Source organism: Centrocercus urophasianus, unplaced genomic scaffold, assembly GCF_019232065.1.
Source record: "Centrocercus urophasianus isolate 14NV4802_14NV808 unplaced genomic scaffold, USGS_Curo_1.0 seq_36, whole genome shotgun sequence".
Classification (NCBI taxonomy): Eukaryota; Metazoa; Chordata; class Aves; order Galliformes; family Phasianidae; genus Centrocercus; species Centrocercus urophasianus.
The window spans coordinates 6,673,222-6,695,585 of NW_024884933.1; the positions used below are offsets into that span (position 1 = coordinate 6,673,222).

Consider the following 22,364-nt stretch of genomic DNA (forward strand, 5'->3'; position numbering starts at 1 on the left):
CAGCCATGGGACCAGGCACGGCACAATAATGGGAGATACGGACAGTGCAGCACCCTGAACCACACTGCAAAAATGGCTCCGCTCCCAAAAAAGAGCTGTGTCTGCATGTAACTGGATGCACTCGGAACTGCAAATGAGATGTCTGGGTTCCTCAACAACAAGGCAGTGCACCGAGGACGCAGAGGAATCAGTTACGTATTGTTAATGAGTTACCAACTCTTAACTTGTTCTTTACAGTATTTATTGTACGCACAAGCATATGGAAAAAACACCAACATTCCTGCTGGAACCAGGTGTAATCAAGTGCAAGTGACTTCCAGGTAAAGCACGTTTGTGTGTTACATTTCCAGTCGGGGAACAGCTTTATGCAGTGGCTGCCTTCTCTTTGTAAGTTGCCATCATCTTCTTGATCTCAGCAATTGCTTTGCCAGGGTTCAAACCCTGCAGAGAGAAAGTTCCAGCTAGTTTCTTTAGAAATCAGCACGCTTGAGTATCCTCCCTGTTTTCCCACAACTGAATTTGTGTTCAACTCACAGATATACTGTTGTTCATAAGAACTGGCAGAGGACAGGCTCAGCAACCAGTTTTTAAAGCTGGAGCCCAGTCTAGTATTGCACTTCCATCAAATGCTGCCAGGGATCCTCGGGGCACTGCAGCAAGACCACTAAGTCACAAGATGAAGATGCTACAACCAAGCTTTTCAAAGCAAGGTTTTCCTACAATTCAAACATACGTCGCATCGCAGAGGCCCTCAGTCCTGCAGTACTGCTGGCAAGCCAACCACGCTTAATCTCAAAACAAGAGTGGGGAGATCACAAATGTCCTTTTATAGCACTGTGATAGCAGCATGAGACAAAGCGTGAGCAGGAAATGACCCCAGAGCACAGCTCACTACGCAGACTCTTTTTCAGAGCTGATCGAGATAAGAGACGTGATTTAAGCTGCTTTTAAGGGAAATGTATTATCAATCACAGACGCGTCTCAAAATCAACAGACCAAGCCCTCGTGAGTTATACCCCTACACTGTGTACAGTCAGGTCTTCAAACAGAACCTTCACCTTTAGCTGAACTACAGCTGACATGTAAGCATGATAATCTGCTCTGTAAAAAGGGGGATTTATCCGTAGTCAGTGAATCATGTTAAACAAAACCAGATGGCAGTGCTCCTAACAAACACCTGTCAGCCCAGATCTCAAGCACCTTATTTTCCCACATCCGTGATCCACTCAAAAGTTTGCCTTCTTATTCACAGCTCAGAAAGAATTTTACTCTACCATCAGGTGCAAGCAATACAGCTGGCAGGAAAATGAAACTTAATTATCTACCCAGCAACAGGCACAAGGTTACAGCAAGAAGAGAAAGAGGCACGCTCTAATTTGAGAAAATTTTCTCAGTTCTCAGCAGAAATACCACAAACAGACCTGGGAAATGCCCTTCTGGCAGGATGTCAGCATAAAACACACTCCCCTCGGCACTGAAAACTTGGTGTCACCTTCTCTATTATGCAAGTTGCACAATACATCAGAACAGCTGCTACTGCTGGGGTGCGAGACCAGGTGTAAGCCAGCACTATGCTGGGGTTCTAGGTATTACATCGCTGATCAGACTATGTCCCCCATCGGCTTTCTGGCAGCGTCCCTCACACAAACAGCATGTTACAGAGACATACCTAAATCCTGGAAACAGGTTCTCAAAATCACGAGGAAGAGACATTTCTGTGATGTGTAATGTAGTGTGAACTCTGTCATATTCTCTTGCACAGTCACTACTGCAAACATGACTGCTGATAACTCACCATTTCAGAAAGGAAAAACTCAACCAGAGCTTGAAGAAAACAAAACCTACCACTGGCATTTCCCTACCAGTTTGCAAACAACTGCAGAAGGGACACGTCAGGAACAACACTTACCTTTGGGCAAGTCCTCGTGCAGTTCATGATGGTGTGACAACGGTAGAGAGAAAATGGGTCTTGAAGTTGTGCCAGGCGTTCCTCTGTGTAGTCATCTCTGGAGTCAATCATCCAGCGATAGGCCTGAAAGTCATTGACACACCAAATGATTTCCCAAGGTGAAGTAATCAGTGTTGTATCTTAAAACCAACACCTAACTCAGGAATTCTGGTCCACTACTCCATCGAAGAATCATTAAGGTTGGAAAAGACCCTTAAGATCATCTAGTCCAACCCCCACCCTGTACCCACCGAACCACATCCCTCAGTACCACATCTATATGTTTCTTGAACTCCTCCAGGGACGCTGATATCACACTGTGTCACAGGTAGCTGCGCTGCCTTTAAATGAGGAGTCCCTCAGCAGTTCCCCGTGACACCCAGGATCTGTCCTTACCTGCATGAGAACAGCAGGACCCAAGTACTTGTCCCCGTTCCACCAGTAACTGGGACAGCTGGTGCTGCAGCAGGCACACAGGATGCACTCGTAGAGTCCATCCTGCACACAGATGAGAGACCACGGTCAAACACAGAAGTGCAGAACTTGAAGAGACAAGTGCAGAAATTCTGGATTTTTATGCATTCTTTGCTTTCGGCCTGTCCCAATGAGGAAAAGGTAAGAATTTTTCAGATGCCTGTGTGCTTGGATACAAGAGAATGCAAGAGAAGCTTTGGTAAGGAGATAAAAAACATTACTAATCATGAGGAAGATTCACATGGCTCTTGCAGCTACTTTTCGGTTTGTTTTTTTACTTAAATGAGAAAGTGACTTCAAAGATGCTGCTTTAAGAAATCATTGAGAGAATCCCTTGAAGTCCTTACATGTGCCATCAGATAACATTATGAAGTGGTGTAGGAGAATTAACTGTCGCCCTTGGAAAGAAATTCTTTCAAACTGTAAAATCCTGGGGTTGTTAGGACAGCACACAGCTAGTTGTATCGTGCTGCTGACATCCTCGGCACATGACACGTCTGCTCATCAGATGTTAGATGTCACAGCAAACGCACATAATGGGCAACTTTCAAAGATCGCTGCAATTAGGCTGCAGCTCATCTGTTTTCATTATATCCTCTTTAATCAGCCTTCCTCTGTGTTGCTCACACTCATGCCTTTCACCACTTGCCAAAATCTAGGCTGCTTGCCCACTGTGAGCCTACTCACTGACAATACTGCAGCAACAATCACTGCACTGACAGGCCGAGCTTCAAACTGTCGAGCAAATGATCCATCAAGACAGGTCAGAGGCAAAAGAGAAACTGTCAATTTATCAACACTTACTGTAGGAGCCAGAAAAATCCAGACACTAACTTACCTGCTCTATAAACTCTTCAAAAAGCTTCCCCCCCCCACCTCTACAGGCTCAGCTTTTGCCATTAGTTTCAGGGCTGTAAAACCCAGCGTGCAGCAACAGGACAGTGCTGCTTAGGAGTCAGATACGCAGACAGCGCTGCGTTAGACAAACTACTCCCCAGCATAAATAGCATTGCCAGATCTCTACGTGAGTATTACAAGCCTCTGCCCTTCACAGTGTTTTTACAAAGACAGAGTTTTGCAGCACAGACAGTGGAAATGAGGTCAGAGTTCCCAGCACAACTGTGTTCTGCATGTCATTAGCAAATGTTACCCCTAGCAATGCAGACGTGCCACAGCACTGCATTTCAGGGAGCGCTTTCCACCCACATCAGGCTTTGTAACAGACAGTTTTGTCATTAAAGGAACTAGACGCTACTGCACATTAATGTTTAACCCTGGTCTTATCTGGAAGGGACTTTCATGGTAAAAATAATTTTAACAAAGGGTAACCAGTTTCTGACGGTCTTCTATGGATTGCAGGTACTGCTCCTTGCCCTGTTTCGACTCATCCTTCTTCTTCAGGTAAGGCTCGATAGATTTGTACTGTGCGTAGAAGTTACTCAAGTCCTAGGAGACAAAAGGCAAAAAGATCACACTTGATGTCTGAGAGACTGAACATCTGTTGTCATTCATAGAGAAGGAGGTATTTTGTACGTCAGCCTGCCGCATTCCTCCTAACGAGGCTAGATTTAGTCACCACTGGTAAGCAGACCCACCCAAGCCAGAGAGCATCAAGAGGAGCTCAGACGTGAATTGTGGGTCGTGATCTTGTTGCCATCTCCCAACATTATCCCTTCTAATCCAACCTGAACCCCATGCTGTCTGGAATGGCGTCAGCATTGGTCACAAGATGAAGAAGGCAGATACTTACTGGAACAAGATCCTTCACCACATACATGTGGGGGAGAGGGTAGATTTTAGTGATCTTGCTGAGATCAGGGTCAATTTTTTTAGTACAAGCCAGAGTGTTTCCACCAGCAATGTTCATCGCACAGGAGCCACAGATGCCTGAGAAAGAGAACAGAGTAAAGCAGTCAATGTTTACTCTCTTATCCTACTTGAGGAAGATCCTCTTCACCCTGAACTTGCCCCTGGCTTGATTTCCCTTCTGATGTCGTCAAGAACCTTGGTACGTGATGAGGAAAATGCTACAAGTTGTCACTGGGCCAAGCACATCGCTATTCAAACAAAGAAATGCTGGCGCTGTTTTCATGAAGCTCTAAATGTATTCTTGGCGCTGAACTTCCTTCCACAGCAAAACCAGTGGCATTCAGACACTTCATCCCTTCGTGTCATACGCTCCACGTGCTGCTTCTCAGATTTGTTGACAGGTTTGAAACACAAGCAGCTAACAGTGGCATTACAAAGTGGAGCCACATGGACCCCCACCAGCCCTACAGTTATGTTCAGAAGCATCCCTAAAGGTCAGGAATGTGAAAATAAGTTCCCAAGACAGAAGCTCCTTTCTGCGCCTTCTGCAGCAGCTGAAGTTGTGCCGTCCCCTGCTTTCATTAACTCCCCATGGTGAGAGAACACGCACTCACAGAACAAATAGCATATAAATAGCTTAACAAATGGGTTAAGCGACACTGCTCGTGACCTCAGCAACACAAGGAACAGATGCAGCCCAGGAAAGGGCAAGGCTCACAAAAAAAACATTATAGAGCTGTCTCTGATACTGCTCAGGTCAGAAGCTCTGGCATTCAATCTTGGACTGATGCCTAAGGCATTATATTGGAAAGATGACAAGTGCTGAAAGGGCGTCACTAATTTCAGAGGATTTGACACACATCAGTTGATAGGAGTCAGGGAAATGCCACTACTCCTCACACTGAGTGAGCCAGTCCTCAGTGCCTGGTGTGCCTGCAACCCTTCCCACAAGGGCTGGCACTTGGACAAAGTTATTTCTCCCACTCACTGAGTGGTTACAAGTATTTTCCAGTTAACTCGAGAAGGGGCCAGGACAATTAGAGACCACGTGTAAGAAACCGGAACACATGATGAGATTTTTTTTCCCCTGTATGGTAGAAAAGGACAACATCAAACCAACCAAGCTTAGGAATCTGTCTTTAGATTCTCAAAGAAAACTATTCAGTGCAATTACTTCCAGCTGCTCAGGAACAGTGTTTGCTATCTAAATATCAGACACGGAGAACAATCACACTGGATAAAATTCCTCCACTGCTATGCAGATTCTGCCAGAAATGTCTGTGTTGAAGCATGCTTTTCATTTAGATCTGAGTCAGGACGTCTTTAGGCATCAGGCAATTGCACCTAAATTTCTAGCGCTTGCAAACCCAACCAATTAAACCAAAAGTTGTTCCATGAAGACATTTTCCTCCACAATAATCTTAATCTCAGCATACCAACAGCACTCATGAATTAAGTCTTTCTTTCCAGGGAAAAGTGTCACTGGGACTGGAAAGTTTGAATGCAGTCAAAGATGCTGATGACTACCTGCCTGAGAACCAGCAGGTAACTCTGCAGCATGAAACCAGGGGATGGCCTTCTCCTCACTCTACTTAGTCGAAGGGCTACAGTTCACTGCCATTCAACACGTCTTTCCCCTCAATTCTGCTGCTGTAATGTCTCCTCCCTAAATTCCCCTACAGAGTCCATCACTGGAGGGCAGCAAGATGAACACAATTAGGATGGGGCTGTTTATGTGTCTCGCTTGTAACTCGGTGTGGGGTGATTATATGCTGTAACTTCACTGCTTGATTCACTAAGGTATTTCGTGTTCAATACCTAGAAAAGAAGAGTGGCATGCTGTGGTCTGCCCTGAAGTTTTCTATTGGTTACACACATGCAGCGTTAGCGTTAGCATTTTATTTGGACAACAGTCAGCTTAGCAGATTGAAAAATCTTTCTTACCTTCCCTGCATGACCTGCGGAAGGTCAGAGTGGAGTCCAACTCATTTTTAATCTTAATCAGAGCATCAAGTACCATAGGGCCACATCTATAGCAGAAAACAAAGTCAGTGAACCTATAGAATTTCCCCTGGCTTTATCTCCAGCACCAACCTAAGAAGCAACTAAAAGGACTTTCATCTCAGCTACAATTAAAACTGTACTTTATTTTGCAACAAGATAGAAATCACTTGCTCAGTGGCACAACTCACAGGCCTCATCTCTCCCCAGGGTCAAAGCGGGACAGGAGCCATTTCTTTTACTGAGGCCCAGATTTGGCTCTGCTGGAGACAGTTCAGACAGCGCAACTGAAAACAATCCTGAAAGCTCGCACCTCTTAAGTCAAGTTTTGACAAGTCTGCCTATCCTCATTAGTCACAGGAGGCAGTGCTGCTTGCAAAAGCAAAGTCTTGGACAACTTATGTAATTTACATATGGCAGACAAGACAACACCTAGAAATTATTAACTGGGGCAAATCAAAGCAGCAAAGTCTGATTTCTGTCACGTGCTTCCCAAGCAGAGCTGCGTGGCTTTGTATCTGAAGCTTTCAGGAAGGGCTTGAGGTGAATTCTTCTGGCAAGACCATAGTAACAGGAGCTCAAGGAAGCGGAGGCACATGTGCCCATGCAAAGGTTTCTACACCACAGGGAAGACTGTATCCTTCCACAGGATCACTGAAAAATAAGAGCTTTTTTGGTGATAACTGCAGTAGGGCGTACAAGCAGCTACTAGAAGTTTAATTACTTCTAGTTTGCTGGTTGTGTTACATGTTAAGAGATTGTAAGAGACAGTAAAACCTTCACCTTATCTTCAAGGTCTGGGACTGTGAGCTATGAGTAAAATTGCTTCCTTTTGGAATATGCCCCAAAATTCACCATATAAATATAGCTGTTACCATTTCATTGCTGACAACTACTGAGACAGTGGCATTCACAGTACAGTTTTATTTGTCATGCTTGACACCAACAGGTGAGGGAAGGGAAGCAATCCCACGTGGTCTCAGTAAGATTTGCTTTATCAGGAAGTAACACCCCCCTATTGTCCTGCTGTATAACACACCTGAGGCACTGCCTCTCTGGCTACTGTAACATGGTTTTAACAATGCCTGAAGCTGAACACCACTGGCTACCCTGAATTACTGCCTGTCAGATAACCTGTGTGCACATGCAGCCCCACACATCTGCATGCTAGGGAAGCCAAGCAGCGCTCCGTAATTGGGTACACTCACTTATTCAAATCCACTTCATACGTCTGCATACGGGGCTTGTCCCCAGGCTTATCAGGATCCCATCTGTAGATGGAAAACTTCTTGATACGTGATGTAGCTGCAGCCGCTGTCTGAGCTCCTCGACAGATCTGCATTTGAACAGCAGCAAAACAGCCCTCAGGTCCCTCCTAAGCCAGCAACAAAATGACTTGAGGCAGTGAGTTTTGGGGCCAGAGCTACAGGATCCATTGGTGGCTTGGCATTTGGGCACATGTACAGAGAATCCTTCCAAGGATTTGACACACCAGTGCACCTTGGCACCCACAGCCACCTCTGTGCTGGGGCTCCCTCCTCTTCCTTGAAACAGAGGAGATGACACCAAAACTAAGGAGGCAGCTCCTGGTGCTCCTGTGGGCCCCGCAGCCCTGAATGCTTTGCCACAGCCCCACAGATTCTCTCAGAAGCTCCCTGCCGCATCCCCACCCTGCTCTGGACAAGGGCCCCCAGACCCCACCTACATTTCTCCTGTGCCCACATCCTTCTCCAATCCCCTTCTGGATCCCCGATCTCACTCAGCTCCCTTCTTCCTCCCCCCAAACCGTCCCCAGGCCCCTTCCCCACCCCTCTTCACCCCTAGACCCCTTCCAGTGCCCTTCACACAGCCCACGTCCCCCAGACCCCCCTTCTCCTAACTCCTCTGAAACTTCTTCCCTTCCTACACTGCATCCCGTCGTCGTGCCCCCCCACCCCCCCCCGGGCCCCCCGGGTTCCCCCGGCCCCACTCCCCCACGCCCTCCTGCAGCCCCCCGACATCCTCCCAGTATCCCTCCCCTCGCTCCTCCGGCCGTCTATCCCTTGCCCCCCACACCCCGGACCGCCTCCAGTCCCCTCACCGGCCGCAGCCCAGCACTCAGGAGCCGCGCAGGGACGGCGCGCCTCAAGGAGACTCCCACCGCGGCCGCCGCCATTTTGGCGCTGCGCAGTTCCGCTCCGCCCCAGAAGTGCTCTCTGAGGGCGGCGCGCTGCCGCTGGTCGCCATTTTGGGTGTGTAGGGGTGCCATGTTGAGTGTGACACAGGGAGGATGTGGCGGACCGGCACGTCTGGATCCCCTCATTTTCGGGAGCTGGCAGACCGCTGCGTCCCTCCTTATACTCAGAGGTGATCCCTATCCTCATCCTTTTTTACAGAGGAGGTGTCAAGGCCTCAATGCTCAGCTGGCAAAATGGCAGTGCCAAGGCCCAAAATGGCGCCCTCACTTCAGCACCGCCCCAAGCACTCCTCTCACCGTTCTCGCCGTTATAAAACACTCCCCACCTCATTTCTCACAGCAAATTTATTATTTCACCGCATTTAAAACAACACATGCTGACAAAGCGGGCCACGAAGGCAGCCTGCCTAGGGGGTGACGTGCCACCAGCGGAAGGCGGAGGGCCGGCGGTGGACATTGGTGCCGCAGTGCACCTCTCCGAGCCGCCCGTGGTAGGAGGAAATGTCCTCCAGGAAGCGGCACCTCAGGCCCAGCGGCTCCAGGAGGCTGCGCACGTGGTGTTCCAAGCAGCACTCGCCTCCCACCAGCGGGCCGAAGGGCTTGGGGATGCCCAGCTCCTCGGACAGGATGAGCATGGGGACCTGTGGGGTGACAAAGGGCTTTAAGGACACCCAGCAGCCTCCCTGGTCGATCATAGAATCGATAATTCAAAGGATTGTTATAGTAGCTGGTGACCCTCCTCCATCGGGGTCATCCCAAATTGGGTCATCGTCATTATTCCCTCCCCCAGGAAATCCTGTGCTATGTCCTCCCTTTTTATGTTTAAACCTTGACATTTCACCACTCCAAAATGCTTTCACCTTAAAGCTTTTTAGGTTAACCCAACCATGAGCAATATGCACCAAAAGGCTACAGAGTTCCGACCACCCTTGGCCGATGACAAACCTTGGCCAACCTGTCAAGCTCAGATGAGGATATTTTCCCTTTCTGGACAGGAAAATACTATGCTTTTTTGGACATCCTTGGGGAGCAATGGCTCATGGGCAGAGGTTTCGCTATTTTTCCTCTCCATAATGCAGAACCCACAGGCACTGGCTGAAGGGGACACGAGCAGCAGGGACACCTCTCACCATGTTGGGAAAGTATGGCATGGCCTTGCCCTTGTCGAGCTTGAAGAGGGCTGGTAGGTCAATGATGTCCTCCTCTGTCAAGCCCAGTTCTTTCTTGAGGATGTCCCTGTTCCAGTCAATGCAGCGCTGGAGGGAGGGGAGAAGAAGGGACCAGGGGGACAAGCAGGCAAGCAAGGTTCCTGAAAATGGTCTTCTGGACATTGTCTCACTCAGGAGAGTGGCTTTTGCCTAAACGCAACTTCTCCCTTGAGAGTTGTGCCACCCTTGGACCATTATCACAAGAAATGTTGGTTTTCAGAAATACGGGCTGTTACCTGGACATACTGATTCTGCTGCATCATGATGCCATTGGAGAGGACCTTGTTAATGGTCACCCGTTTTGTGTCTGTCCCTGAATACCCTACAAATACAAACGCCGACAGGTGAAATGAAATGATCTGCAGAAACCTGGCTTAAGATGTAGCACAGAAGTGGAAAAAAAACCCCACAGATCCCAGTTCCCTGAGGTTAAGGCTTTGGGATGAGACTGCTGGGAGTCCCTTTTCTCAACTTATTGGGAAACGAGGCGGGAGGGAAATCTTTGTCCACTTTGTAATATTTTCATCAGGCCTGGAAAGCATTAGAAAGGTCTCAGGCCAGGTTTGATGGGGCTTTGAGCAACCTGGTCTGGAGGGTACCTATAGCAGGGGGGTTGGGGAACTACATGATCTTAAAGGCCCCTTCCAGCCCAGACAATTCTATGATTATCCATTTTCCTGCACAAGGAATATAAATGTATTGCTAATAGAATAACAGTTTTTGTGCTGCCCAAGCTCCATAAAACTATAGGTATCCCCTACACAGAAGCCAAATCCCAGACAATGGCAGAGTCCCAGGGGCCCCCATCGTGACAGAGACGTCCTTCTCTGACCTCAAGGCATACAGGTGAATTTAGTCTCAAGCAAAACTTTGATCAGAAGCTGCCCAAACTGGCTGCCAGTCCAGAGCGACTGGAATGTATCTGGGGTGACACGAGACCCCCATTGTGCTACTGTGCTGGAGCTGGCATTTACAGAGATCTTCTGTCCCACTCCACCAGCATCCTCTCAATGCACAGAGCTTTATCCCATCCCACTCGCTTTCCCAAAATAGGGCTTGAGGGTGGGCAGGCATCCTGCTGCAAGGACAGGCATGCCAGCCCCTCTTGCCAGCCTTGAAGGGCAATGGAATGGGAAAATGTCCCCATCCTCACGTCCTCAACACCTGCATGTTGCTCCAGGCGCGTTGAGGGCTGCCGCCCTTGGATGTCCTGCCCTGCATCAAAGAAGCTCAACTTTTATTTTAAGGACAGGGAACAGCAGGCTTCCACCCACCCTGGCTGGGATTTGCACAGTTCCCCCCAGGCTGCCCGCTGCCCGCTTGCCTTTGAACATGGTAGCTTCTCCTTGGCCCTCCTTCTGCTTCTGCCGAAAGAGCTTGTAGCATGCTGCAGGGCTAGCCATGAGCATTCGAAATCGCTGGGGCAAGCAGGAGGAAAAATGGTCACCAAAAGGAGCTTATCCCAAAGCACCATGTTAGTACTTCTTCCTGTGAAAACTGCCCCTGCAGGCTCATTTTTGGCTTTTTGCAAGAAGGTTAAGTTCTTAAACTTAAAGACTTTTGCTATTAGTTAAGAATGTATGTTCTTGTGGCCTGAGCCCTCCTTCTGGGGACATGGGAGAGAAACCAAGGAAACACCAGCTTGGATTCTCAAGGAAATGAGCTTTGGTAGTTTCCCTGATGGAATTAGTTACCCAGAAGGGAAACCATAGAACAGCACAGGGTCTCGGGATACCTTTGCATCAGGGCTGGGCACAAAAGTGACAAACTCGTTGACATGGCCCATGGCCAACCAGTCGGAGAAGAGCTCCACAGGAGCCTGCACCTGCTGAGCGAAGAGGAAATCCCGTACCACTCTGGTCATCCTCCTTCCTGCAGGGCTAGAGGCAAAGTCATAGAGTCATTACGATTGGAAAGGACCACTAAGATCATGAAGTCCAAACATCAACCCATCGCCACCATGCCCAGTTATCTACATCCCTCAATGCCAATAACCCCTGAGAGGGGGAATAAGGGTGTATGGGAACAGTTGAATCACAGCCTGAACCTCTGATTGATCACCTGAGGTGAGCACAGAGTCAGTTGCAGGAGCACAGGTGAAGGCGATTCAGCTGTGTGATCTGAAGAGGTGGAGCCTGGCTGCACCTCTCCTAGACCCCATTTAAGGGCTGACTGCCACGAGGGAAGGGTGTCTTACTGGAGATTGTTCCTTGTGGAGTTTCTTGTGAACCTACAGCACTGGTGAGCACTTTTCATTTATCTCTGATTATCTTTTCCAATGTGATAATCTTAACTAGCCTAACTGCTTTGTATACTTATTGATCTTAACACTTTACGGTATCTGTGTACTTATTGACCTTACAGAGGGGAATGAGTATTTATTCATCACTATGCACATGCATACAAATTTCTCCCAAGATGGAGGAAATGAAGGCCATGGGGTTCCGGACACCGTAAGGGGGTAGGTTGCGGTTGGTTATTTAATGGCCAATTAAGTGGCTTAATGTGGTTGTTGATGGTATTTAGGGGTACTTGTAGTTCCTTTGCCCCCAAACACAGTTTTGCCATGTCTTACGTGGGGAAGCTGCTGCCGATGAGGATCCTTCCTAGCGGGTACTCTTTCCCTGCTGCAGTGACAGGTGGGCTGACCTCCAAGTTGCCAAAGGAGTCAAGGCTGGAGGTGGCCTTGAAGAGAGGCTCTCTGCGTACATAGCCGAAATCGGGTCCCTGCGGGAAGAGAAATAGCTGTGGACATTGCCTTGGGTCAGTCTGTGTCCTTATTCCTCCTGCTGGGCTCCCTCAGGTGAAAATACTGAGGAGAGGGAGATGCAGCCTTAAAGGAAAAGCAAGTGTGGGAGTGTTTGGGGCATCTGGGCTCAGTAGTAAATGGTGAATACTAGAAGTACGGGTCTCTGCTATCTCGCAACTGCTGTTTAAGTTAAGTCCATGTGAAGTTAATTAGATGCTAGAGAAGCCATAAAGTAGAGTTTCTGGATGGCTGGTGCAGAGTGGGATGAGCTCCAGCCCCTGAAGGTAAATCCTCCTCAGGCGTAAGAGCCATCCGCAGGGCTTGGCTTTACTTAAATCTCATCTAAGCCTGATTTTCAGAACTGAATATATCAGGGATTTGAGGTGTTGGGTGATTAACCTGTGGTGCTACTGCTGGGTTGTGCCAGGGGCTAATGGCCAAGGGAGAGATTGTAGTCCTACAAACAGGGTGCAAGTGGCACTGGGGGCATAAATCTTGTCCTTGCTCTCTGTTTCAAGCCAGTGTGGGTTAGGACAGGATCAGATAGCTGTTGTTTTCCATTGAATCTCTGAGTGTTGGGTTTCCTTAGCAGTAAACCATCAGAGTGTTTCAGTTAACACAGATTTCTCCTAATTTGCTGGAATGGACCCAGGGGTGTTTGCAGTAAATGGATATGCACGCAGTGTACTACTCTGTCCTGAATAGGCATCCTGCCAAATCCAGCTTCAATTGGATGCAGCCACCTCAGTGTCACCCCAAGGTGACAGAAATGAAGCAGGGATGTGCTTATGAGGGAGAGGGGGGAAATGTACTTTTTTGGGGGGGAAAAAGAGGCAAGACTCCCAAAGGTATGTAATTATGGTCTAAGAGTTGGTTTTTTTTTTTTTTTTTTTTTTTTTCTTCTTCCCCCTTTTTTAAAAGGAAAAAAAAAAAAAGGTATGTTGTATGTTTGAAGCTGGGAGATACAAGAGGCACTGAGCATGCAACACCTGCTCCCACCCATTTCAATTAAATGAACCAGAGAGCCAGGAGGGTTCAGCTGTCTAGGTGCTGGTTCATCCTAGGTTTGTGGGCAGCATCTGAGCCTATCAGTTCCAGAAGGATTCTGACAGGCTAATTCCCTCCAGTCTCCTTTTTCCTTGGTGGGGGGTTGCAGGGCTTAGGCTGTGGCTGTGTGAGAGGAGGAGCTGCCCTGTGTTTGGCTATACAGTCCTGTCTGAGACTGGGAAGATAACAGTGGGATTGGGGGGGCTCCAAAGCAGAAATTGGAGTGTAACATGTTGGCAGCTTCAGGGGCTGAAATTGCTTCTCTAAATATGAAGCAAGACAATTCCTAAAGAGGGTGGAGAGGAGCAGAACATAGCTTGTGGTACAACTCTGCAGGTTAGGTTGGTTTTGGGGCTTGTTCTCAAAGGTCATTTCCAACCTAAATGATTGCTCTCATATGGGAATGAAGAAATACACTCTTGGCTGGAGTCCTCTGCTCCATGCAGGGAAGAAATGGTGCTATACTCTCATTTTTTGTGTAATCCGTTATAATGTATGTGGGTTACCAGCAGCTCCTTTATGGGGAATTGCTCCAGCCCTGTGTCCTGGGGGGAGTCCAGCACCACTGCAAAGCTTTTGTGTGGGGCCTGGGTGTAGCCAAACTCGATCTCATCCTAAAACAAGAATGAAAACCCCAATGGGGCACATCGGGGAAGGAGGGCTTTGCCCCCTCCCTTCTGCTCACCTACCTGCATCCAGCGGTCCCCACGGTTGATATAGCCAAAGCAAACCTTCAGGTCACAGCCAGCCTTATTGACAAGGTTTTTGATCTCCTTGATGTAGAGGTAGTTGTCCTTCACACTGGAGGTGGGCAGAATGGGGATGAGGACTGCTGGGTGGGGCTGATGTCTATTTAGCCATTGAGACCTCATCACTTGGCCCATACCTGCAGACAAAGACGTTCTCCGGTGCCAGTGTGTTGGGCATCATGATCCATGGTGCTACCCTGAACACCACTGTGTCAGTGAAAATTGGCGACAGGGGGATTCCCTGGAGGATGCAAGCAGAAATCAGGGACCTTCCCCTCCTGATTTACCACTTTCCCCCCCAAATACCCTGAGCTCATTTTAGGGTAAGATAATTATTCCTTCCTCATCCCCCATGGCCCTTGGGTTGTTTCATCCTTCCCCTGCCCATCTTCCCTGGAGAACCCAACCTCAGCCAAGGTCTCCAAGAGGCTGACATGGATGGAGATCAGCCCAGGGAAAGTCTCATCAGGAAACTGCAGCCCTTCAACGAAGAACTCGAGCTCAGCAGCTCCACCAGTGTACTGCACAATGTGGCACAGCTTCCTCCTGCCCAGCACGTGGACATAGTGCTGCCCAAAGAATGGGTCTGTAAGGACCAAAAGGGAAACGTCAGCAAAAGCAGGCCGCTTCCAGAATTCCTGGTGGAATTTGGGATTTCCATCATTCCTTTATGCCAGAAGTTAAACTCTGTGGGAGGAAGAAAACACCTTGAAAGAGTAGCTCAGCACTTGGGATTTTGCAATTGTGAACAAGGTGTCTGAAAGCCTGTCCTTGAATGGAGCCAGCATTGTGAAGAGATTCTCATGGGGCTTCTGCCCTTACAGACCCCTGCCTGCCACAGAACTCTGTGCTGATGGATTTAATGAATTTAATGGCACATCTATGTGGGCTGGGTCAGACCGGGGAACAAAACACCATGTCCACAGCAGGGAACAAGGAGGGATAATGTCTTAGAGCACGTTGCTTGCTCTGGATGTCAGGACACATATGGTTGGGGTTGGTTGTTTTGTTTTGTTTTGTTTTTTTGCTTCTGCTTTGCTGGGTGACCTTGGATAAATGGCTTTACTAACCTATGCCTCTTGAGAAGGTTCAAGTCTAGAAAGATCAAGGGAAGGGATGATGAGGGCACAAGGATGTGCAGACTGGGGAGTACAGACTGAACAAAATCAGTGACAGGAAGACAAGAGCTTGTGGAGATGAAACATTCCCAAACCAGAAGACTTACTCTGCATATGGAAGACCCCGACTTTGTCAGCATCAGACATGTGAACGTAGAGCACAATTTCATACCCCCGGGGCAGATGCTGTGGCCCTTCGATCCGCAGCACCATCCGAGACATATCCAGCAAATCTGAGTGCATACAAGAATAAACTTGGGTGCAGCTCTGCTGCTCAGTGCCCAGCAATGCGTGCTTTCTCTGTTACCAGCCTTGGCATGCATGCTGGAATATCATCCTGAAGCCCTGCTACCAAGACCTGTGGTTTGTGCTTGGCGCAAATATCTTTATTTTTTTTCTCCCTGGCACAGCCAGTCCCTGGCCTCAGAAGACTGGGCACTGGCTTGGCATGGTATGGTTTTCCAGGAACAGGCATGTATTCCTGGCTGCCTGGCCCCAAGCATCCCTTGGCTGAGCCCTGCTGTTTTTTTGGCCACGCTCCGTACCCTGGTATGACCTCTGGGCGGTAATTAAAACAAAGTATGAGGACAGGAGCATGATCCCACATGGGAGGCTTACTCAGCAGCTTGGCTGAGTCAGGGCAGAGAGCAGCCAATTCCCCAGCAAGCCTTTGCGCCTCAAAAAATTAAAGAGGGGGGAATAGCTGCGATTTTGCTTTATTTTTGAAGTGGAGCTGGGACTGGGGCTGTGTTACCTTCTTTGCTGAATACCCTTTCGTCATCACAGTCTGGGGCAGGGCTCAGGGGGCTGTCCCTGTCGCAGGTGACCAGCAGGATGGCCCCATGTCCCTCAGGTCCCCACATCCAGCTGGCCTGTAATACCATGCCAGGGCTCAGTGTGATGGGGAAGCTGTGTCCATTGACAAGGCTCCTGCAAGCCACAGGACTTCCCATGCAGCTGGATTACCTTGTTGGGGTTGTTTTTTTCCACCACGCCATCTCGGTCTGCATCGACATCCAGGGAGATCCCTGAATCCAAGGTACAGGATTGGTGTACTTGTAAAGGAGCCCCTCCACCTAGCGAACCCACTCGTAGCTGGAGTCTTCATACTCACCGATGCCAGTGAGGAAGATCCTGGCTTGGTCAATGGGCTGTCCTCCCTCTGCATAGAAGATGACAATTACCTGGAAAACCCCAATCCCCTCACTTTTAAAGGATGCTCTCCACCTTCAGCTAGGAAAGGAGTCCAGCATGCAGCACACCAATTCTTACCTTATTGTCATTGACTTCAGTGCTGGCCCGGCTTATGCTGAACCTCAGCACCGTCCCCTCATTCAGTGGCCAATGCGACACACCAGGCAGTAGTCCTGGCTCGGCTCGGCCCTGAAAAGCCACTTCCACATTCACCCCCTCTGTGTGCTTCACCCCAAAGGCGACCGCCCCGACTGGGGCTGCCCTGCAAGCAAGGCATCCTGTTTTCAAAGGTCTGAGCACCCTATTTTCATAGGTCTGCACATCTGGCACCCAAAATCACCCAATTGTAATTAATCTCATCACCCAAACTGCATGACTCTGTGCTCATCACCACCTCCTTTCTACCTTTCTTTGTTGCCTGGGAATGTTTTAAGTGTGGTGTGGTTTTTTTTGGTTTTTTTTTTTTTTTTTTTGGGGGGTTTTTTTTTTTTTTTTTAGGGGCAGAATGTGCTATTTTAGCAGAATGACTATTGTAGCCTTTGGTGCAGTTTGCCATTTTCTGTAATTACAGCCAAAGCGTTTTGTGCTGTTCTAGCCCAATAACCTGGCTTGGTGTGTACTTTAAATCTGTGTTTATTTGCTAACTGGAGTTTTCCAGATCAGAGCAGCAAGTTGGAAAATTTTACCATGGGAAACTCTTAATTTTGGGGGTGATTTTATTACAGCCAGCGCACCACTTCTAGTCCAAAGAGCTTTTCCCTTGCAGCCCCCTCACTTCTTCCATCCCTAATTTCTCATTTATCTGGATTTATTCTTTTTGGTCTCCTGCAATCCAGGCTCCCTTTGAGCACTGACATCCGAGCACTGGCACAGGATCACTGTTACAGCATCACTTATTGGGATTCTGAGTGTGGAAACCTGAGAGCCTGCTTGATGCTGCCTGGACGTTTCTTAAATTGCTCCTTTCTGTTTAATTATCCATGAAAAACTCATTGAGTTTGTGAGCCTGGGGAATCCCACCAGGAGGAGGTTGGACCCAGAGGGAAGCCAGATGTGCTGTTTGGCTCGAGATTTGCAAAAGCTGCTGGGTGAGCACAGGGATCAAAGCATGTCTCCTTTGTTTTTATTGCAATTACCTTGCAGGGCAGCGTTGGAATTTTTCCAGTAGGGGAATGGGGGTTACACTGCAAGATACAGATTGTCCCCAGTTGTTGCTTTCTTCCCCTCTCTTTTGCCATTCGTCCCCATGGATACTGCTCAAAATGCCCCATCCTGGCTTATCCCAGTGCTCTCCAGCAATTTTCTGAGATATGGACCAAACCCACTGCCTTTGCAAGCACGTGCACATGCTGATGCTTGAAGGGTTTGGGGATTTGTGCAGCTTTGCAAAGCCCGTTGAGGATTTGTGCTGATGGATTGCATCAAATCACCAAACTATGGCTTTGGAGGGAATTTGCAGAGGGAGAAAAGGGTTTGGGGTTGGGGGAGCGCACGTCCCACTCACCCGTAGACGTCGGTGGCGATGCGGGTGCCCAGCACGCACAGCGCGTGGATGCGGCTCCCAGGCTGCAGCCGCAGCGTGCGCTCCTGTGGCATCTCGCTGCCGGGATGCCCCGGTGCTGGCTGTGCTGCACAGGGCGTCTTCCTCTCTTCCTTGACCAACCCCCCACAACGAATCAATCCACCTTCAGAACTCTCAATGCTTGTGATGCTGACTATGGAGCCCTAGCCCCAATACAGGACCCTCCAGATCCACAGGAAAATGATCTCAGGAGGGAGGGAAGGGATGGAGGGGGAGGGCAGCTGGCTTGGTGCCACTCCACTCCCAGTCCCGTGCACTGAAATGGGACAATCCTCTCAACAGGGAGAATGCAAGATGACCTTGGAGGCATTTTTTGCAGCAGCATATCGGGGTTTGCAACCTTCTGTGCCTCCTACACCCCTTCCTGCTCTCTAGGGAAAATATTAGGGAGGAAGACACAATTTACCAACCCCAGGGCAAAAACAGGGTGCTGCCCTGCTTGCTTTTTGGCTTGCGTCCCTTTGCCCAGCTTGGCGCCGTGGCCAGGCCCACGCCGACAGCCCACGTGGGCGTTTTCATCCCTGAGCTGAATATTCATGTTGGAAACCAACCTTCTGCCCCAGATTTTGGAAGAACCTGCTGTAAGCAATTAGAGAGCAAGGAGCAGAAAGGGTCGGTTTGATCTGCCCTTTTTGCATTGCTTTTGGGCTTTTCTTTTTTAGCTCTCTCCATGACCTGGCCATAGGAAATGAGCTTAAATCCAGTTTCCCATCTGAAGTGAATTCCTTTTATTTCATTTTTCCCATGACCTGAGCAAACAAGGATTTTGCTGCTCTTTTGTGCACGTGCGAAAATAAACATGTTTTCTTATTAAGGAAACAACCCCAAACACCTCTCACTGTGTGCAAAGGCCCCGGGATCACCCCCTCACTTGCAGTTTTTATGTCACTGGGAGAATTTCCAGCTGCTCACTGGTTTTCTGTGACTCTATATAGAGACGTGTATTTATATCCCTGGAGTGACGATATATGGAGGCATGGAAGGAGGACCACATGAATGCCAAGGAGCAACCAGGCTGCTGGAGTTTTGGGGAAAGTCCTGATTTGGGGCAAAAATGGAGGAGGGTGGCTGGGTTGCAGGCCGAGGCCAACTGCTCAGTGGTTCTGTTTGCTGCTGGGCTGGTTCTTATCTCTGAGGAATTTATGTGGAAGGAGGCTGGGGTCTTTGCATGGCGTTAGGGCTCTTTAAAAGCCTTCTGGTGTCATTGCAAGCTTTCAAGGATCTTTGCAAGCCTTCTGGGATCTTGGGAATCTGGACAAAGTCTTTGCAAACCTTGGAATTGTTTGCAAGCTTTCTGGGGTCATTTGTAATCCTCCTAGGGTCTTTGGAAACTGGCAGGTTCTCTGCAAGTCTTTGGGACTCTTTGCAATCCTCCTGAAGTCTTTGTGATCTTGCCAGGGTTTTTGTAGAACTTTGGGGTCTTTGCAAGCTGTGTAGGTTCTTTGGAAACCGCTCAGAGTCTTTGCAAGTTTTCTGGGTTCTTTGTAAGGCTGTGCGAATCTTTGCAATCTTCTTGGGATCCTTGAAGTCTTATGGGCTCTTTGCAAGCTTCTTGGGTTCCCTGCAAAAGGTGTATGGTCTTAGCAAGTCTCTGTAGGTCTGTGCAAGGCTCTAGAACTCTGCAAGCTGTTGGGAGCTTCTACAAAGCACCTTCTCCTTGCAATACCTCCATAAGGGGAAGAAGGATTGGGGGAATCTCTGCAAAGAGGTGATCGTTCTGAGGTCTATACAGCAGGAACGGGGTTTTAAAAAAGGCAGAAGCTGCTCTGTGCTATCAGGTGGGAGATCAGAACTGGTGAACCATCATGGGACGTGTGTGTAAATATAAATATTCACTCACTGATGTCTGGAGGCTCGTGGTTTCACTGCTATAGTCATTCTGGTCAGAGGAGTTCTCTGGTTTTTAACAATCAGATTAGGAACTGTTCTGCATAAGCATCCTCACTGCTGATGGATCTCTGCCTGTCCTAATTTCTGGGGACAGGGATCAATAGCAGTACGGAATATGCAAACAGCCCAAGCAGCTGCTCTGTGCGGGCTCTCATGCACACAGTTCTGCAGCCCTGAAGGCAGGTGCATGATAGCAAGGAGTAGGAGGGAGACACGAGGGACCCCTTGGCATCTGCTCAAAGTGACAATTTGTGATGAGGAGGTGCAACTGTGCCATTCCAAGCAGAGGCAATGCCTGGTTTTATCACTTTCCAAAGCATTTTTTGCTGGTCCAAATCTCAGCCGGGACAGGGGATGCAGTGCCTGCTGCAGTGCATGGGATGCTCCTAAGCACAAAGCCTCATGCAGACAGGAGCGGGACTTGATAACTGGTTCGATGCCTTCCCCTGTTGCCAGTAATTAGGCTGACAAGGCTCTCAAAATTTGCTGCCTGCAATTACACATGCAGAGTAATAAATGAGGTGTAATTATCGGCTTAGGGAGATTATCAAACTTTCCTTTACTGAGTGGCAGTGCAGGAAAGGTGAGAGGGGAAAAGGTGCCCTGTGGAGTCTAGGATGTTTGTGGGGGGTCCTGTCTTGCCCTGTTGTGCATGAACAGATCCAACTTGAGGGGAACAAAGCAAGGTCACCCCAAAACCAAGGGGCAATTGTGTCTGATGAACAGGCGCAGGGAGTTGTGAGACATTGTTCCATAACCCTTAATGGCAGCCTCTTGTTATGGGGTTTTATTAGGGAAACACTCAATCCTGAATGGGTCAGATGGCTTAAAAGTGAGATTTTTATGCATGGGCACGTTGGTGCCAATAGCAGGTGGAGGAGGAAAAGGAGGATGCAGCTGACACACACAAAGATGGGCTGCTGGGGCAGGACCAACAGCCAAAAATGCACTGTGATTAAAGCTGAGTCTGTCCGTGGAAAAATAAAAATTGCACCAAACCCTACACAAACATGATGTTTTGGCCCTATAACTTTGTCCCTGATGGATGCGTTTTGAGGCAGCAGAGCCCTGTGCCCAAGCCCTGGGAGCCAGAAACCTCCATCCCCCGCCTGCCTGCAGATTACAGAACACACAGCATGGCCCCGTGGGGCTGTAGGTGTGTTCCCTGTCCAGCATAGGGCTCAAACCAGCTGAGCAGGATGCAGTGCTAAAATCACAGCAGGCGGAGAGCTCAGCACTGTGCCCAATCTAAACCAGTGAGACCACTGGGAAATACAGCATGAAGCTTTATAGAGAGCTTAAAAAGAAATAGAAAAAAGATGTGGTCTTGGCCAAAATCTCATGATGGTTCTGCTTGGCAGCAGCTTGATAGGCCTCAGGGATGCAGGAGTCCTTAAAACTTTCTTACAGTAGAATTTGAGAGCCAACACAGCTCCAGTATACAAATGTCACTCTTCATAAATCTATGAATACCGTGAGTTTTTCTCATGCTGGGCTTCAGAACATGGGATTTTACCCCAGATTCCATGCCAAGGTTTTGGAGAGGCTAAAAATGCAGCTAGTGTTTCCTTCTTAAGCATCCTGGCCACCCGGTCAGGCTCTGCTGATTGTATTAACACTGTGTCAGCATGCAAGACTTGGTGCTCTTTGCTGCCACAATTAGGCTTGGAGGAGCCCTTTCATGTAGCCTTGCTCAGAGAAGTTCCAGGCAGCTGCCATGGAGTGTTGGGGTATTGCCCCATGTAAATGGGGACTGTGCTGTTACCGTATCATATCATGCCTATTGCAATGGAGTAAACCACAGTGGGGTTCTTGGTCTGTTCACCAAGGAGATCCATGGTGATGGAGCTTCCCCATCTCCCTGTTCCTCTTCATCCATGGGAGATGCCTGCATCCCAGCCCAAGCTCCCTCCTTGGAGCACCAAGACCCATCTCACCCAGTTTTCCTCTTTGCTGGCTAGCGAAGTCTCCTGGGATTGCCCAGAGAGAGATGACTATCTCCAAGAAAAGCTATTTTTTCCAGCAACCAGCGCATTTCCCATGGGAGCTTCCAAAGAAAACCAAACCAAACACCAAGCCAACAACACAAAAACAATTCCTCAAATGCCTCATGCAAGCAAAACACCCAGGAATCCCTAATTTCCACTGGAAGCCACTTGCCTTGTTTTGCTTTCTTTTTTTTCTTTGCCTCCCTGCTTGCCAAATAACCAGTTCTCCCTGCACCCATTGCTACCCAGGAGTTGTTAGGGAGGGAAGGACCAACCTGAGCAAACATTTCCTTTTGCTGCAGCGTTACACAGGCATTGCCCTAATGGGGTAGCTGGAGCTGTGAGTCAGCACATGGAAAATTTGGGTTGTTTTAAAGAAAATGCATCATTCTAATGATACCGTGTATTATAATAATCCTAAACAACCATCT

General features: G+C 48.6%; 2 protein-coding genes across 2 annotated transcripts; both read right to left on the reverse strand.

The window, feature by feature from the left end:
- Positions 1-224: 224 nt before the first annotated feature.
- SDHB (succinate dehydrogenase complex iron sulfur subunit B) lies at positions 225-8,401 on the reverse strand. Its single transcript, XM_042831649.1, has 8 exons — positions 8,313-8,401; positions 7,441-7,568; positions 6,176-6,261; positions 4,173-4,309; positions 3,752-3,868; positions 2,345-2,446; positions 1,910-2,032; positions 225-441 (listed from the first exon to the last, which is right to left on the reverse strand). Exons 1-8 carry the CDS (start codon positions 8,385-8,387, stop codon positions 364-366), a joined length of 846 nt encoding a protein of 281 aa, XP_042687583.1. The 5' UTR covers positions 8,388-8,401; the 3' UTR covers positions 225-363.
- A 414-nt stretch (positions 8,402-8,815) lies between these two features.
- On the reverse strand, positions 8,816-18,069 carry PADI2 (peptidyl arginine deiminase 2). Its single transcript, XM_042831650.1, has 16 exons — positions 17,978-18,069; positions 16,552-16,735; positions 16,394-16,463; positions 16,246-16,307; positions 16,034-16,151; positions 15,387-15,512; positions 14,569-14,747; positions 14,299-14,402; positions 14,102-14,213; positions 13,919-14,026; positions 12,192-12,343; positions 11,352-11,496; positions 10,941-11,034; positions 9,853-9,938; positions 9,539-9,664; positions 8,816-9,049 (listed from the first exon to the last, which is right to left on the reverse strand). The coding sequence occupies exons 1-16, from the start codon at positions 18,067-18,069 to the stop codon at positions 8,816-8,818; spliced, it is 1,992 nt and encodes a 663-aa protein (XP_042687584.1).
- Positions 18,070-22,364: the final 4,295 nt, after the last annotated feature.

Excerpts from the sequence above, each read along its gene's own strand:
- SDHB (XM_042831649.1), bottom strand. The coding sequence starts at position 8,387 with ATGGCGGCGGCCGCGGTGGGAGTCTCCTTGAGGCGCGCCGTCCCTGCG. Across the intron at positions 4,310-6,175 it reads CCGCAGGTCATGCAGGGAAG|GCATCTGTGGCTCCTGTGCG; the intron begins GTAAGAAAGATT and ends TCTCTTTCTCAG. Across the intron at positions 3,869-4,172 it reads TGGTGAAGGATCTTGTTCCA|GACTTGAGTAACTTCTACGC; the intron begins GTAAGTATCTGC and ends TTTGTCTCCTAG.
- PADI2 (XM_042831650.1), bottom strand. The coding sequence starts at position 18,069 with ATGCCACAGGAGCGCACGCTGCGGCTGCAGCCTGGGAGCCGCATCCAC. Across the intron at positions 16,736-17,977 it reads ATCGCCACCGACGTCTACGG|GGCAGCCCCAGTCGGGGCGG; the intron begins GTGAGTGGGACG and ends CCTTGCTTGCAG. Across the intron at positions 14,027-14,101 it reads GTGGGGACCGCTGGATGCAG|GATGAGATCGAGTTTGGCTA; the intron begins GTAGGTGAGCAG and ends TTCTTGTTTTAG.